This window comes from Scyliorhinus torazame, chromosome 6 (genome assembly GCF_047496885.1).
Source record: "Scyliorhinus torazame isolate Kashiwa2021f chromosome 6, sScyTor2.1, whole genome shotgun sequence".
Lineage (NCBI taxonomy): Eukaryota > Metazoa > Chordata > Chondrichthyes > Carcharhiniformes > Scyliorhinidae > Scyliorhinus > Scyliorhinus torazame.
This window is the reverse complement of record NC_092712.1, coordinates 391,133-408,754: the sequence shown is the minus strand read 5'-3', so window position 1 is coordinate 408,754 and position 17,622 is coordinate 391,133. Positions and strand designations below refer to the sequence as shown.

Genomic DNA, 17,622 nt, shown 5'->3' with positions numbered 1-17,622 from the left:
CTGGTAAATCTCCTTTGCACCCTTTCCAATGCTTCCACATCCTTCCTATAATGAGGCGACCAGAATTGCACGCAATACTCCAAATGCGGCCGCACCAGAGTTTTGTACAGCTGCAACATGACCTCATGGCTCCGAAACTCAATCCCTCTACCAATAAAAGCTAACACACCGTACGCCTTCTTAACAACCCTCTCAACCTGGGTGGCAACTTTCAGGGATCTATGTGCATGGACACCGAGATCTCTCTACTCATCCACACTGCCAAGAATCTTACCATTAGCCCAGTACTCTGTCTTCCTGTTACTCCTTCCAAAATGAATCACCTCACACTTTTCTGCATTAAACTCCATTTGCCACCTCTCAGCCCAGCTCTGCAGCTTATCTATGTCCCTCTGTAACTTGTAACATCCTTCCGCACTGTCCACAACTCCACTGACTTTAGTGTCATCTGCAAATTTACTCACCCATCCTTCTACGCCCTCCTCCAGGTCATTTATAAAAATGACAAACAGCAGTGGCCCCAAAACAGATCCTTGTGGTACACCACTAGTAACTGGACTCCAGTCTGAACACTTTCCAACAACCACCACCCTTTGTCTTCTTCCAGCTAGCCAGTTTCTGATCCAAACTGCTAAATCTCCCTGAATCCCATGCCTCCGTATTTTCTGCAGTAGCCCACCATGGGGAACCTTATCAAACGCTTTACTGAAATCCATATACACCACATCAACTGCTTTACCCTCATCCACCTGTTTGGTCACCTTCTCAAAGAATTCAATAAGGTTTGTGAGGCATGATCTACCCTTCACAAAACCGTGTTGACTATCCCTAATCAAATTATTCCTTTCTAGATGATTATAAATCCTATCTCTTATAAACCTTTCCAAGACTTTGCCCGCAACAGAAGTAAGGCTCACTGGTCTATAGTTCCCGGGGTTGTCTTTACTCCCCTTCTTGAACAAGGGGACAACATTTGCTATCCTCCAGTCTTCTGGCACTATTCCTGTAGACAAAGATGACTTAAAGATCAAAGCCAAAGGCTCAGTAATCTCCTCCCTCGCTTCCCAGAGAATCCTAGGATAAATCCCATCTGGCCCAGGGGACTTATCTATTTTCACACTTTCCAGAATTTCTAACAGCCTCCTTATGAACCTCAAGCCCTTATAGCCTAGTAGCCTGGATCTCAGTATTCTCCTCGACAACATTGTCTTTTTCCTGTGTGAATACTGACCAAAAGTATTCATTTAGCACCTCCTATCTCCTCGGACTCCAAGCACAACTTCCCACTACTGTCCTTGACTGGCCCTACTCTTACCCTCGTCGTTCTTTTATTCCTGAAAGCTTTAGGGTTTTCCTTGATCCTACCTGCCAAAGACTTCTCATGTCCCCTCCTGGCTCTTCTTAGCTCTCTCTTTAGGTCCTTCCTAGCTAACTTGTAACTCTCGAGCGCCCTAACTGAACCTTCATGTCTCATCTTTACATAAGCCGCCTACTTCCTCTTGACAAGTGATTCAACGACTTCAGTAAACCACGGTTCCCTCACTCGACCACTTCCTCCCTGCCTGACAGGTACATACGTATCAAGGACACGCAGTAGCTGTTCCTTGAACAAGCTCCACATTTCAATTGTGCCCATCCCTTGCAGTTTCCTTCCCATCCTATGCATCCTAAGTCTTGCCTCATCGCATCATAATTGCCTTTCCCCCAGATATAACTCTTGCCCTGCGGTATATACCTATCCCTTTCCATCACTAAAGTAAACGTCACCGAATTGTGGTCACTATCACCAAAGTGCTCACCTACCTCCAAATCTAACACCTGTCCTGGTTCATTACCCAGTCCCAAATCCAATATGACCTCGCCTCTCGTTGGCCTATCTACATACTGTGTCAGGAAACCCTCCTGCACACATTGGACAAAAACGGACCCATCTAATGTACTCAAACTATAGCGTTTCCAGTCAATATTTGGAAAGTTAAAGTCCTCCATAACAACTACCCTGTTGCTTTCGCTCCTATCCAGAATCATCTTTGCAATCCTTTCCTCTACATCTCTGGAACTTTTCAGAGGCCTATAGAAAACTCCCAACAGGGTGACCTCTCCTTTCCTGTTTCTAACCTCAGCCCATACTACCTCAGTAGACGAGTCCTCATCAAACGTCCTTTCTGCCACCGTAATACTGTCCTTGACTGACAATGCCACCCCTCCCCCTCTTTTACCACCTTCCCTGAGCTTACTGAAATATCTAAACCCCGGCACCTGCAACAACCATTCCTGTCCCTGCTCTATCCATGTCTCCGAAATGGCCACAACATCGAAGTCCCAGGTACCAACCCATGCCGCAAGTTCAGGTTCCCAATCCCCTGCTGAACTAGTTTAAACCCTCCCGAAGAGCATTAGCAAATTTCCCACCCAGAATATTGGTACCCCTCTGGTCCAGATGTAGACCATCCCGTTTGTAGAGGTCCCACCGACCCCAGAATGAGCCCCAATTATCCAGAAATCTGAAATCCTCCGTCCTGCACCATCCCTGTAGCCACGTGTTCAACTCCTCTCCCTCCCTATTCCTCGTCTCGCGATCACGTGGCACGGGTAACAACCCAGAGATAATAACTCTGCTTGTTCTAGATCTAAGTTTCCACCCTAGCTCCCTGAATTCCTGCCTTACATCCCTATCCCTTTTCCTACCTATGTCGTTGGTGCCTATGTGGACCACAACTTGGGGCTGCTCCCCCTCCCCCTTAAGGATCCCGAAAACACGATCCGAGACATCACGCACCCTGGCACCTGGAAGGCAACACACCAACCGTGAGTCTCTCTCGTTCCCACAGAATCTCCTATCTATCCCCCTAACTATGGAGTCCCCAATTACTAATGCTCTACTCCTCTCCCCCCTTCCCTTCTGAGCAACAGGGACAGACTCTGTGCAAGAGACCTGTACCCCATGGCTTACCCCTGGTAAGTCTTCCTGCCCCCACCAGTATCCGCCCAACCTATATACAGGTACTACACACCTTCCCAGAAATCCCCACGGCCGACTTCTGGTTTCCTGCTGTTCTGAAACAAAAAGAGCTCTGAAAAAAAGTTAGTTAAAAACAAAATTTCAGCTTACCCTCTGCTCTCCTTACCGAAAACTCACTCCCCTCTCTGCCTGCTCCGCTGGAGAAACGGCAAACAGAGGAGTTCAGAAATGAGAGGAAGGTCAGGATGAGATTGGAATGAATGTGCAATGAACACAAAGCCAGGTGAATCAGACCAGAGGCATCACATGGCATCGCCATCTGGTGGCAGGAATGCAGCCAGAGCTGTCTCGAAGAAGGGACTCCACCCTCACCCTCACTCTGCATCGTGCTCTCACTCACACTCAACCTGCCTCGTGCTCTCACTCACACTCACCCTGCCTCGTGCTCTCACTCACCCTCACTCTGCCTCGTGCTCGCACTCACCCTGCCTCGTGCTCTCACTCACCCTCACCCTGCCTCGTGCTCTCACTCACACTCACCCTGCACCGTGCTCTCAGTCACACTCACCCTGCCTCGTGCTCTCACTCACCCTCACTCTGCCTCGTGCTCACAGTCACCCTGCCTCGTGCTCTCACTCACACTCACCCTGCCTCGTGCTCTCACTCACCGTCACCCTGCCTCGTGCTCTCACTCACACTCACCCTGCCTCGTGCTCTCACTCTCACTCACCCTGCCTCGTGCCGCACTCACCCTCACTCTGCCTCGTGCTCTCACTCACCGTCACCCTGCCTCGTGCTCTCACTCACCCTCACTCTGCCTCGTGCTCTCACTCACACTCACCCTGCACCGTGCTCTCACTCACACTCACCCTGCCTCGTGCTCTCACTCACACTCACCCTGCACCGTGCTCTCACTCACCCTCACTCTGCCTCGTGCTCTCACTCACACTCACTCTGCCTCGTGCTCCCACTCACACTCACTCTGCCTCGTGCTCTCACTCACCCTCACTCTGCCTCGTGCTCCCACTCACACTCACTCTGCCTCGTGCTCTCACTCACACTCACTCTGCCTCGTGCTCTCACTCACCCTCACTCTGCCTCGTGCTCCCACTCACACTCACTCTGCCTCGTTCTCCCACTCACACTCACTCTGCCTCGTGCTCTCACTCACCCTCACTCTGCCTCGTGCTCCCACTCACACTCACTCTGCCTCGTGCTCTCACTCACACTCACCCTGCACCGTGCTCTCACTCACACTCACTCTGCCTCGTGCTCTCACTCACCCTCACTCTGCCTCGTGCTCCCACTCACACTCACTCTGCCTCGTGCTCTCACTCACACTCACTCTGCCTCGTGCTCTCACTCACCCTCACTCTGCCTCGTGCTCCCACTCACACTCACTCTGCCTCGTGCTCTCACTCACCCTGCCTTGTGCTCTCACTCACACTCACTCTGCCTCGTGCTCTCACTCACCCTCACTCTGCCTCGTGCTCCCACTCACACTCACTCTGCCTCGTGCTCTCACTCACACTCACTCTGCCTCGTGCTCTCACTCACTCTGCCTCGTGCTCTCACTCACTCTGCCTCGTGCTCTCACTCACACTCACTCTGCCTCGTGCTCTCACACACACTCACCCTGCCTTGTGCTCTCACTCACCCTGCCTCGTGCTCGCACTCACACTCACTCTGCCTCGTCCTCTCACTCACACTCACTCTGCCTCGTGCTCTCACTCACACTCACTCTGCCTCGTGCTCTAACTCACCCTGCCTTGTGCTCTCACTCACACTCACTCTGCCTCGTGCTCTCACTCACCCTCACTCTGCCTCGTGCTCCCACTCACACTCACTCTGCCTCGTGCTCTCACTCACACTCACTCTGCCTCGTGCTCTCACTCACCGTCACCCTGCCTCGTGCTCTCACTCACACTCACCCTGCCTCGTGCTCTCACTCTCACTCACCCTGCCTCGTGCCGCACTCACCCTCACTCTGCCTCGTGCTCTCACTCACCGTCACCCTGCCTCGTGCTCTCACTCACCCTCACTCTGCCTCGTGCTCTCACTCACACTCACCCTGCACCGTGCTCTCACTCACACTCACCCTGCCTCGTGCTCTCACTCACACTCACCCTGCACCGTGCTCTCACTCACCCTCACTCTGCCTCGTGCTCTCACTCACACTCACTCTGCCTCGTGCTCCCACTCACACTCACTCTGCCTCGTGCTCTCACTCACCCTCACTCTGCCTCGTGCTCCCACTCACACTCACTCTGCCTCGTGCTCTCACTCACACTCACTCTGCCTCGTGCTCTCACTCACCCTCACTCTGCCTCGTGCTCCCACTCACACTCACTCTGCCTCGTTCTCCCACTCACACTCACTCTGCCTCGTGCTCTCACTCACCCTCACTCTGCCTCGTGCTCCCACTCACACTCACTCTGCCTCGTGCTCTCACTCACACTCACCCTGCACCGTGCTCTCACTCACACTCACTCTGCCTCGTGCTCTCACTCACCCTCACTCTGCCTCGTGCTCCCACTCACCCTCACTCTGCCTCGTGCTCTCACTCACACTCACTCTGCCTCGTGCTCTCACTCACCCTCACTCTGCCTCGTGCTCCCACTCACACTCACTCTGCCTCGTGCTCTCACTCACCCTGCCTTGTGCTCTCACTCACACTCACTCTGCCTCGTGCTCTCACTCACCCTCACTCTGCCTCGTGCTCCCACTCACACTCACTCTGCCTCGTGCTCTCACTCACACTCACTCTGCCTCGTGCTCTCACTCACTCTGCCTCGTGCTCTCACTCACTCTGCCTCGTGCTCTCACTCACACTCACTCTGCCTCGTGCTCTCACGCACACTCACCCTGCCTTGTGCTCTCACTCACCCTGCCTCGTGCTCGCACTCACACTCACTCTGCCTCGTCCTCTCACTCACACTCACTCTGCCTCGTGCTCTCACTCACACTCACTCTGCCTCGTGCTCTAACTCACCCTGCCTTGTGCTCTCACTCACACTCACTCTGCCTCGTGCTCTCACTCACCCTCACTCTGCCTCGTGCTCCCACTCACACTCACTCTGCCTCGTGCTCTCACTCACACTCACTCTGCCTCGTGCTCTCACTCACCCTCACTCTGCCTCGTGCTCCCACTCACACTCACTCTGCCTCGTGCTCTCACTCACACTCACTCTGCCTCGTGCTCTCACTCACCCTGCCTTGTGCTCTCACTCACACTCACTCTGCCTCGTGCTCTCACTCACCCTCACTCTGCCTCGTGCTCCCACTCACACTCACTCTGCCTCGTGCTCTCACTCACACTCACTCTGCCTCGTGCTCTCACTCACCCTCACTCTGCCTCGTGCTCCCACTCACACTCACTCTGCCTCGTGCTCTCACTCACACTCACTCTGCCTCGTGCTCTCACTCACTCTGCCTCGTGCTCTCACTCACCCTGCCTCGTGCTCTCACTCACACTCACTCTGCCTCGTGCTCTCACTCACACTCACCCTGCCTTGTGCTCTCACTCACACTCATTCTGCCTCGTGCTCTCACTCACCCTGCCTCATGCTCTCACTCACACTCACTCTGCCTCGTGTACTCACTCACACTCACCCTGTCTCGTGCCCTCACTCACACTCACCCTGCCTCGTACTCACACTCACACTCACCCTGCCTCGTGCTCTCACTCACCCTGCCTCGTGCTCTCACTCACACTCACCCTGCCTCGTGCTCTCACTCACACTCACCCTGCCTCGTGCTCTCACTCACCCTCACCCTGCCTCGTCCTCTCACTCACACTCACCCTGCCTCGTGCTCTCACTCACACTCACCCTGCATCGTGCTCTCACTCACACTCACCCTGCATCGTGCTCTCACTCACACTCACCCTGCATCGTGCTCTCACTCACACTCACCCTGCATCGTGCTCTCACTCACCCTCACCCTGCCTCGTGCTCGCACTCACACTCACTCTGCCTCGTGCTCACACTCACACTCACTCTGCCTCGTGCTCTCACTCACACTCACCCTGCCTCGTGCTCTCACTCACCCTGCCTCGTGCTCCCACTCACCCTCACTCTGCCTCGTGTACTCACTCACACTCACCCTGCCTCGCACTCTCACTCACCCTCACTCTGCCTCGTGCTCTCACTCACTCTCACCCTGCCTCGTGCTCTCACTCTCACTCACTCTGCCTCGCGCTCTCACTCACACTCACCCTGCCTCGTGCTCTCACTCTCACTCACTCTGCCTCGCGCTCTCACTCACACTCACCCTGCCTCGCACTCTCACTCACCCTCACTCTGCCTCGTGCTCTCACTCACACTCACTCTGCCTCGTGCTCTCACTCACACTCACCCTGCCTCGCACTCTCACTCACCCTCACTCTGCCTTGTGCTCTCACTCACACTCACTCTGCCTTGTGCTCTCACTCTCACTCACCCTGCCTCATGCTCTCACTCTCACTCACTCTGCCTCGTGCTCTCACTCACCCTGCCTCGTGCTCTCACTCACCCTCACTCTGCCTCGTGCTCTCACTCACACTCACCCTGCCTCGTGCTCTCACTCACCCTCACTCTGCCTCTGCTCTCACTCACACTCACCCTGCCTCGTGCTCTCACTCACCCTCACTCTGCCTCTGCTCTCACTCACACTCACTCTGCCTCGTGCTCTCACTCACACTCACTCTGCCTCGTGCTCTCACTCACCCTCACCCTGCCTCGTGCTCTCACTCACACTCACTCTGCCTCGTGCTCGCACTCACACTCACCCTGCCTCGTGCTCTCATTCACACTCATCCTGCCTCGCACTCTCACTCACACTCACTCTGCCTCGTGCACTCACTCACTGCCTCGTGCTCTCACTCACCCTCACCCTGCCTCGTGCTCACACTCACACTCACCCTGCCTCGTACTCACACTGACCCTGCCTCGTGCTCTCACTCACACTCACTCTGCTTCGTGCTCTCACTCACACTCACTCTGCCTCGTGCTCTCACTCACACTCACCCTGCCTCGCGCTCACACTCACCCTCACTCTGCCTCGTGCTCTCACTCACCCTCACCCTGCCTTGTGCTCACACTCACACTCACCCTGCCTCGTACTCACACGCACCCTGCCTCGTGCTCTCACTCACACTCACTCTGCCTCGTGCTCACACTCACTCTGCCTCGTGCTCTCACTCACCCTCACTCTGCCTCGTGCTCTCACTCACACTCACTCTGCCTCGCGCTCACACTCACCCTCACTCTGCCTCGTGCTCTCACTCACACTCACCCTGCATCGTGCTCTCACTCACACTCACCCTGCCTCGTGCTCTCACTCACACTCACCCTGCCTCGTGCTCTCACTCACACTCACCCTGCCTCGTGCTCTCACTCACACTCACCCTGCCTCGTGCTCTCACTCACACTCACCCTGCCTCGCACTCTCACTCACACTCACCCTGCCTCGTGCTCTCACTCACACTCACCCTGCCTCGTGCTCTCACTCACACTCACCCTGCCTCGTGCTCTCACTCACACTCACCCTGCCTCGCACTCTCACTCACCCTCACCCTGCCTCGTGCTCTCACTCACACTCACCCTGCCTCGTGCTCTCACTCACTCTGCCTCGTGCTCTCACTCACACTCACTCTGCCTCGTGCTCTCACTCACACTCACTCTGCCTCATGCTCTCACTCACACTCACCCTGCCTCGTGCTCTCACTCACACTCACTCTGCCTCGCGCTCACACTCACCCTCACTCTGCCTCGTGCTCTCACTCACACTCACCCAGCCTCGTGCTCTCACTCACACTCACCCTGCATCGTGCTCTCACTCACACTCACTCAACCTCGTGCTCTCACTCACCCTGACCCTGCCTCGTGCACTCACTCACCCTGCCTCGTGCCCACACTCACCCTCACCCTGCCTCGTGCACTCACTCACCCTGCCTCGCACTCTCACTCACACTCACTCTGCCTCGTGCACTCACTCACCCTGCCTCGCACTCTCACTCACACTCACTCTGCCTCGTGCTCTCACTCACCCTCACTCTGCCTCGTGCTCTCACTCACCCTCACTCTGCTTCGTGCTCTCACTCACCCTCACCCTGCCTCGTGCTCTCACTCACACTCACTCTGCCTCGCGCTCACACTCACCCTCACTCTGCCTCGTGCTCTCACTCACACTCACCCTGCATCGTGCTCTCACTCACACTCACCCTGCCTCGTGCTCTCACTCACACTCACCCTGCCTCGTGCTCTCACTCACACTCACCCTGCATCGTGCTCTCGCTCACACTCACCCTGCCTCGTGCTCTCACTCACACTCACCCTGCCTCGTGCTCTCACTCACACTCACCCTGCATCGTGCTCTCACTCACACTCACCCTGCCTCGTGCTCTCACTCACCCTGACCCTGCCTCGTGCACTCACTCACCCTGCCTCGTGCTCACACTCACCCTCACCCTGCCTCGTGCACTCACTCACCCTGCCTCGCACTCTCACTCACACTCACTCTGCCTCGTGCACTCACTCACCCTGCCTCGCACTCTCACTCACACTCACTCTGCCTCGTGCTCTCACTCACCCTGCCTCGCACTCTCACTCACACTCACTCTGCCTCGTGCACTCACTCACCCTGCCTCGTGCTCACACTCACCCTCACTCTGCCTCGTGCACTCACTCACTCTGCTTCGTGCTCTCACTCACCCTCACTCTGCCTCGTGCTCTCACTCACCCTCACTCTGCTTCGTGCTCTCACTCACCCTCACCCTGCCTCGTGCTCTCACTCACACTCACTCTGCCTCGCGCTCACACTCACCCTCACTCTGCCTCGTGCTCTCACTCACACTCACCCTGCATCGTGCTCTCACTCACACTCACCCTGCCTCGTACTCTCACTCACCCTCACTCTGCCTCGTGCTCTCACTCACCCTCACCCTGCCTCGTGCTCTCACTCACACTCACTCTGCCTCGCGCTCACACTCACCCTCACTCTGCCTCGTGCTCTCACTCACACTCACCCTGCATCGTGCTCTCACTCACACTCACCCTGCCTCGTGCTCTCACTCACACTCACCCTGCCTCGTGCTCTCACTCACACTCACCCTGCCTCGCACTCTCACTCACACTCACCTTGCCTCGTGCTCTCACTCACACTCACCCTGCATCGTGCTCTCACTCACACTCACCCTGCCTCGTGCTCTCACTCACACTCACCCTGCCTCTGCTCTCACTCACACTCACCCTGCCTCGTGCTCTCACTCACACTCACCCTGCCTCTGCTCTCACTCACACTCACCCTGCCTCGTGCTCTCACTCACACTCACCCTGCCTCGCACTCTCACTCACCCTCACCCTGCCTCGTGCTCTCACTCACACTCACCCTGCCTCGTGCTCTCACTCACTCTGCCTCGTGCTCTCACTCACACTCACCCTGCCTCGTGCTCTCACTCACACTCACCCTGCATCGTGCTCTCACTCACCCTCACTCTGCCTCGTGCTCTCACTCACACTCACTCTGCATCGTGCTCTCACTCACACTCACCCTGCATCGTGCTCTCACTCACACTCACTCAACCTCGTGCTCTCACTCACCCTGACCCTGCCTCGTGCACTCACTCACCCTGCCTCGTGCTCACACTCACCCTCACCCTGCCTCGTGCACTCACTCACCCTGCCTCGCACTCTCACTCACACTCACTCTGCCTCGTGCTCTCACTCACCCTGCCTCGCACTCTCACTCACACTCACTCTGCCTCGTGCACTCACTCACCCTGCCTCGCACTCTCACTCACACTCACTCTGCCTCGTGCACTCACTCACCCTGCTTCGTGCTCTCACTCACCCTCACTCTGCCTCGTGCTCTCACTCACCCACACTCTGCTTCGTGCTCTCACTCACCCTCACCCTGCCTCGTGCTCTCACTTACCCTCACTCTGCCTCGTGCTCTCTCTCACCCTCACTCTGCATCGTGCTCTCCCTCACACTCACCCTGCCTTGCACTCTCACTCACACTCACTCTGCCTCGTGCACTCACTCACCCTGCCTCGTGCTCACACTCACCCTCACTCTGCCTCGTGCACTCACTCACTCTGCTTCGTGCTCTCACTCACCCTTACCCTGCTTCGTGCTCTCACTCACCCTCACTCTGCCTCGTGCTCTCACTCACACTCACTCTGCATCGTGCTCTCACTCACACTCACCCTGCATCGTGCTCTCACTCACACTCACGCAACCTCGTGCTCTCACTCACCCTGACCCTGCCTCGTGCACTCACTCACCCTGCCTCGTGCTCACACTCACCCTCACCCTGCCTCGTGCACTCACTCACCCTGCCTCGCACTCTCACTCACACTCACTCTGCCTCGTGCTCTCACTCACCCTGCCTCGCACTCTCACTCACACTCACTCTGCCTCGTGCACTCACTCACCCTGCCTCGCACTCTCACTCACACTCACTCTGCCTCGTGCACTCACTCACCCTGCTTCGTGCTCTCACTCACCCTCACTCTGCCTCGTGCTCTCACTCACCCACACTCTGCTTCGTGCTCTCACTCACCCTCACCCTGCCTCGTGCTCTCACTTACCCTCACTCTGCCTCGTGCTCTCACTCACCCTCACTCTGCATCGTGCTCTCCCTCACACTCACCCTGCCTTGCACTCTCACTCACACTCACTCTGCCTCGTGCACTCACTCACCCTGCCTCGTGCTCACACTCACCCTCACTCTGCCTCGTGCACTCACTCACTCTGCCTCGTGCTCTCACTCACCCTCACTCTGCTTCGTGCTCTCACTCACCCTCACCCTGCCTCGTGCTCTCACTCACCCTCACTCTGCCTCGTGCTCTCACTCACCCTCACTCTGCCTCGTGCTCTCACTCACCCTCACTCTGCCTCGTGCTCTCACTCACCCTCACTCTGCCTCGTGCTCTCACTCACACTCACTCTGCCTCGTGCTCTCACTCACACTCACTCTGCCTCGTGCTCTAACTCACGTTGTCTGACTGCCTGCAGGTGATGTGAGGAGCGGACCGCTCCACGTTCCCGCCGTGTCCCATCCGAGCCTCGGTTTCTCAGGGACCCGAGTGAATGAAGCTCACGATGGCCAGAACTCCGGCAGCCAACAGCAGAGGACTGTTGAGGGGCAGCACATCCCAACAGTGAGTAACTCTTCCTCTGCTTCCCTCACCTTCCCACCCTCACCCACGCTCTCTCTGTGTTCTGCACATTGTCCAGAGTTTGTGTTGAGTCCGCTGACACTGAATCTGCTTCTGCCTTGCCAGGAGCCACAGGGACCCGCAGCCCCAGAGCCTCCCGGTGTGAAGCCATCTCATATCTGCAGAACCCGTCCGCTTTCCTACCACCACCAGACATCCGTCAACAACATCCTGAGCCGGAAGGAAACTGGGCATCGAGGAATGGGAATGACTGTATCCTGCGTTCCGCTGGTGAGTCTCCATAAGACCATCAGACATAGGAGCAGAATTAGGCCACTCGGCCCATCGAGTCTGCTCCACCATTCAATTATGGCTGATATTTTCTCATCCCCATTCTCCTGCCTTCTCCCCATAACCTCTGATCAAGAATATATCTATCTCTGTCTTATTTATTTAGAGTACCCAATTCATTTTTCCAATTAAGGGGCAATTTAGCGTGGCCAATCCACCTACCCTGAACATCTTTGGGTTGTGGGGGGCGAAACCCACGCAGACACGGGGAGAATGTGCAAACTCCACACGGACAGTGACTCAGAGCCGGGATCGAACCTGGGACCTCGGCGCCATGACGCAGCAGTGCTAACCCACTGCGCCACCGTGCTGCCCTGATATCTGTCTTAAAGACACTCAGTGAATTGGCCTCCACAGCCTTCTGCGGCAAAGAGTTCCACAGATTCACCACCCTCTGGCTGAAGAAATTCCTCCTCATCTCTGTTTTAAAGGATCGTCCCTTTAGTCTGAGATGGTGTCCTCTGCTTCTAGTTTTTCCTCCAAGTGGAAACATCCTCTCCATGTCCACTCTATCCAGGCCTCGCAGTATCCTGTACGTTTCAATAAGCTCCCCCTCATCCTTCTAAACTCCAACGAGTACAGACCCAGAGTCCTCAAACGTTCCTCATATGACAAGCTCTTCATTCCAGGAATCATTCTTGTGAACCTCCTCTGGACCCTTTCCAAGGCCAGCACATCTTTCCTTAGATACGGGCCCAAAACTGCTCACAATACTCCAAATGGGGTCTGACCAGAGCCTTATACAGCCTCAGAAGTATATCCCTGGTCTTGTATTCTAGCCCTCTCGACATGAATGCTAACATTACATTTGCCTTCCTAACTGCCGACTGAACCTGCAAGTTAACCTGAAGAGAATCGTGAACAAGGATTCCCAAGTCCCTTTGTGCTTCTGATTTCCGAAGCATTTCCCCATTTAGAAAATAGTCTGTGCCTAGATTCCTCCTTCCAAAGTGCAGAACCTCACACTTTTCCACATTGTATTTCATCTGCCACTTCTTTGCCCACTCTCCGAGCCTGTCCAAGTCCTTCTGCAGCCCCCTTACATAGAACATAGAACGATACAGCGCAGTACAGGCCCTTCGGCCCACGATGTTGCACCAAAACAAAAGCCATCTAACCTACACTATGCCATTATCATCCATATGTTTATCCAATAAACTTTGAAATGCCCTCAATGTTGGCGAGTTCACTACTGTAGCAGGTAGGGCATTCCACGGCCTCACTACTCTTTGCGTAAAGAACCTACCTCTGACCTCTGTCCTATATCTATTACCCCTCAGTTTAAAGCTCTGTCCCCTCGTGCCAGCCATTTCCATCCGCGGGAGAAGGCTCTCACTGTCCACCCTATCCAACCCCCTGATCATTTTGTATGCCTCTATTAAGTCTCCTCTTAACCTTCTTTTCTCCAACGAAAACAACCTCAAGTCCATCAGCCTTTCCTCATAAGATTTTCCCTCCATACCAGGCAACATCCTGGTAAATCTCCTCTGCACCCGCTCCAAAGCCTCCACGTCCTTCCTATAATGCGGTGACCAGAACTGTACGCAATACTCCAAATGCCGCCGTACCAGATTTCTGTACAGCTGCAACATGACCTCCTGACTCCGGAACTCAATCCCTCTACCAATAAAGGCCAACACTCCATAGGCCTTCTTCACAACCCTATCAACCTGGGTGGCAACTTTCAGGGATCTATGTACATGGACACCTAGATCCCTCTGCTCATCCACACTTTCAAGAACTTTACCATTAGCCAAATATTCCGCATTCCTGTTATTCCTTCCAAAGTGAATCACCTCACACTTCTCTACATTAAACTCCATTTGCCACCTCTCAGCCCAGCTCTGCAGCTTATCTATATCCCTCTGTAACCTGCTACATCCTTCCACACTATCGACAACACCACCGACTTTAGTATCGTCTGCAAATTTACTCACCCACCCTTCTGCGCCTTCCTCTAGGTCATTGATAAAAATGACAAACAGCAACGGCCCCAGAACAGATCCTTGTGGTACTCCACTTGTGACTGAACTCCATTCTGAACATTTCCCATCAACCACCACCCTCTGTCTTCTTTCAGCTAGCCAATTTCTGATCCACATCTCTAAATCACCCTCAATCCCCAGCCTCCGTATTTTCTGCAATAGCCGACCGTGGGGAACCTTATCAAACGCTTTGCTGAAATCCATATACACCACATCAACTGCTCTACCCTCGTCTACCTGTTCAGTCACCTTCTCAAAGAACTCGATAAGGTTTGTGAGGCATGACCTACCCTTCACAAAGCCATGCTGACTATCCCTGATCATATTATTCCTATCTAGATGATTATAAATCTTGTCTCTTCTAATCCCCTCCAAGACTTTACCCACTACAGACGTGAAGCTCACCGGTCTGTAGTTGCCGGGGTTGTCTCTGCTCCCCTTTTTGAACAAAGGGACCACATTGCTATCCTCCAGTCCTCTGGCACTATTCCTGTAGCCAATGATGACATAAAAATCAAAGCCAAAGGTCCAGCAATCTCTTCCCTGGCCTCCCAGAGAATCCTAGGATAAATCCCATCAGGTCCCGGGGACTTATCTATTTTCAGCCTGTCCAGAATTGCCAACACCTCTTCCCTACGTACCTCAATGCCATCTAATCTATTAGCCTGGGGCTCAGCATTCTCCTCCACAACATTATCTTTTTCCTGAGTGAATACTGACGAAAAATATTCATTTAGTATCTCGCCTATCTCTTCAGACTCCACACACAACTTCCCATCCCTGTCCTTGACTGGTCCTACTCTTTCCCTAGTCATTCGCTTATTCCTGACATACCTATAGAAAGCTTTTGGGTTTTCCTTGATCCTTCCTGCCAAATACTTCTCATGTCCCCTCCTTGCTCGTCTTAGCTCTCTCTATAGATCCTTCCTCGCTACCGTGTAACTATCCATCGCCCAACTGAAACTTCACACCTCATCTTCACATAGGCCTCCTTCTTCCTCTTACCAAGAGATTCCACTTCTTTGGTAAACCACGGTTCCCTCGCTCGACGCCTTCCTCCCTGCCTGACCGGTACATACTTATCAAGAACACGCAGTAGCTGATCCTTGAACAAGCTCCACTTATCCAGTGTGCCCAACACTTGCATCCCCCCAAGTCACGTCTAATGGCATCATAATTGCCCTTCCCCCAGCTATAACTCTTGCCCTGTGGTGTATACTTATCCCTTTCCATCACGAACGTAAACGTCACCGAATTGTGGTCACTGTCCCCAAAGTGCTCTCCTACCTCCAAATCCAACACCTGGCCTGGTTCATTACCCAAAACCAAATCCAACGTGGCCTCGCCTCTTGTTGGCCTGTCAACAAACCTTGCTTCCTCAATACTACCTGTCCCTCTACAGATCTTTGTATCATCTGCAAACTTAGCAACAGTGCCTTCAGTTCCTTCTTCCAGATCATTAATATATATTGTGAAAAGTTGTGGTCCCAGCACAGACCCCTGAGGTAGACCACTAGTCACCGGCTGCCAGCCTGAAAAAGACCCCTTTATCCCCACTCTTTGCCTTCTGCCAGTCAGCCAATCCTCTATCCATGCCAGGATCTTACCCTGAACACCATGGGCTCTTAACTCATTCAACAGTTTCCTATGCGGCACCTTGTCAAAGGCCTTCTGGAAATCTAAATAAGTCACGTCCACTGGTTCTCCGTTGTCTAACTTCCTTGTTACTTCCTCAAAGGACTCCAACAGATTTGTCAGACACGACCTCCCTTTGACGAAGCCGTGCTGACTCAGTCCTATTTTACCATGCACTTCCAAGTACTCCGCGATCTCATCTTTAATAACAGACTCTAAAAGCTTACCAATGACCGAAGTCAGGCTAACCGGCCGATAATTTCCAGTCTTCTGCCTCCCTCCCTTCTTAAACAGGGGCGTTACATTAGCCACCTTCCAGTCCGCTGGGACCCTTCCTGCCTCCAGTGATTCCTGAAGGATCATCTCCAATGCCTCCACAATCTCCTCAGCTCTCTCAGATCCCTGGGGTGTAGTCCATCCGGTCCAGGTGATTTATCCACCTTCAGACCTTTCAGTTTCCCCAGAACCTTCTCCTTAGTAATGGTCACTGCACTCACCTCTGCCCCCTGGTTCTCCTGGAGCTCTGGCATCCCACTGGTGTCTTCCACCGTGAAGACTGATGCAAAGTAACTATTCAGTTCGTCTGCCATTTCTTTGTTTCCTATTATTACTTCTCCAGCCACCTTTTCCAGTGGTCCAATGTCCATTTTTGCCTCTCTCTTACCTTTTGTATATTGAAAAAACTCTTCCTATCATCCTTTATATTACTAGCTACCTTGCACTCATACTTCATCCTCTCCTCCCTCCCCCTTATTGCTTTTTTAGTTATCCTCTGCTCGCTTTTCAAGGTTTCCCAATCCTCTAGCTTCCCACTAATTCTTGCCACTTTGTATGCGTTTTCTTTAGCCTTTATGCTGTCCTTGACGTCCCTCATCTGCCATGGATGTCTTGTCCTCCCCTTAGCATGTTTCCTCCTCTTTGGGATGAATTTCTGTTGTGCCTCCCGAATAACCCCCAAAAACTCCTGCCATTGCTGTTCCACTGTCTTCGCTGCCCCAGTATCGGAGGGCAGGAGGGCTGCTGATTAAAGGACCGAGGGTGACTGTGGATCAACCCAAAATAATCTCTCTGCCCCTCTCCCCGTAGTCCAGTACCGATCACAGCAACGCAGCAGGTGGGGGCCATGTGTCTCCTGGAGCCTGACGCACCACCGTCTCCCTCACTCCCCATACCTCCTCATTCCCTGAGAGACCAAAATCCTCCCAATCCAACCCCCTCTGGGATCCTCAACACCAAAGATTCACAGTCCTTTCCAATGAAGTAATTTTTCCTCATCTCAGTCCTAAAATGGTCTACAAGATTATGAGGGGCATAGACAGAGTGTATAGTCAGAGGCTTTTCCCCAGGGTAGAGGGGTCAATTACTATGGGGCATAGGTTTAAGGCATCAGTTTTGGGACAGGGGGGACCTATACCGTTGGGATGGTCTCCACCTGAACCGAGCTGGGACCAGTGTTCTGGCGAAAAGAATAAATAGGGTGGTCAATAGGACTTTAAACTAAAGATTGGGGGGGAAGGGAAAGTCAGGGAACCAAGAGGTGAAGTAAT

At 54.0% G+C, this 17,622-nt stretch overlaps 1 protein-coding gene across 1 annotated transcript in view; it reads left to right on the top strand.

The window, feature by feature from the left end:
• Positions 1 to 17,622, top strand: part of mapk15 (mitogen-activated protein kinase 15) — a 687,990-nt gene that overhangs the window by 539,488 nt on the left and 130,880 nt on the right. Inside the window, 2 exon segments of the mRNA XM_072510157.1 lie at positions 11,962 to 12,107; positions 12,231 to 12,395. Of these exon segments, the coding sequence (XP_072366258.1) occupies positions 11,962 to 12,107; positions 12,231 to 12,395 (311 nt within the window).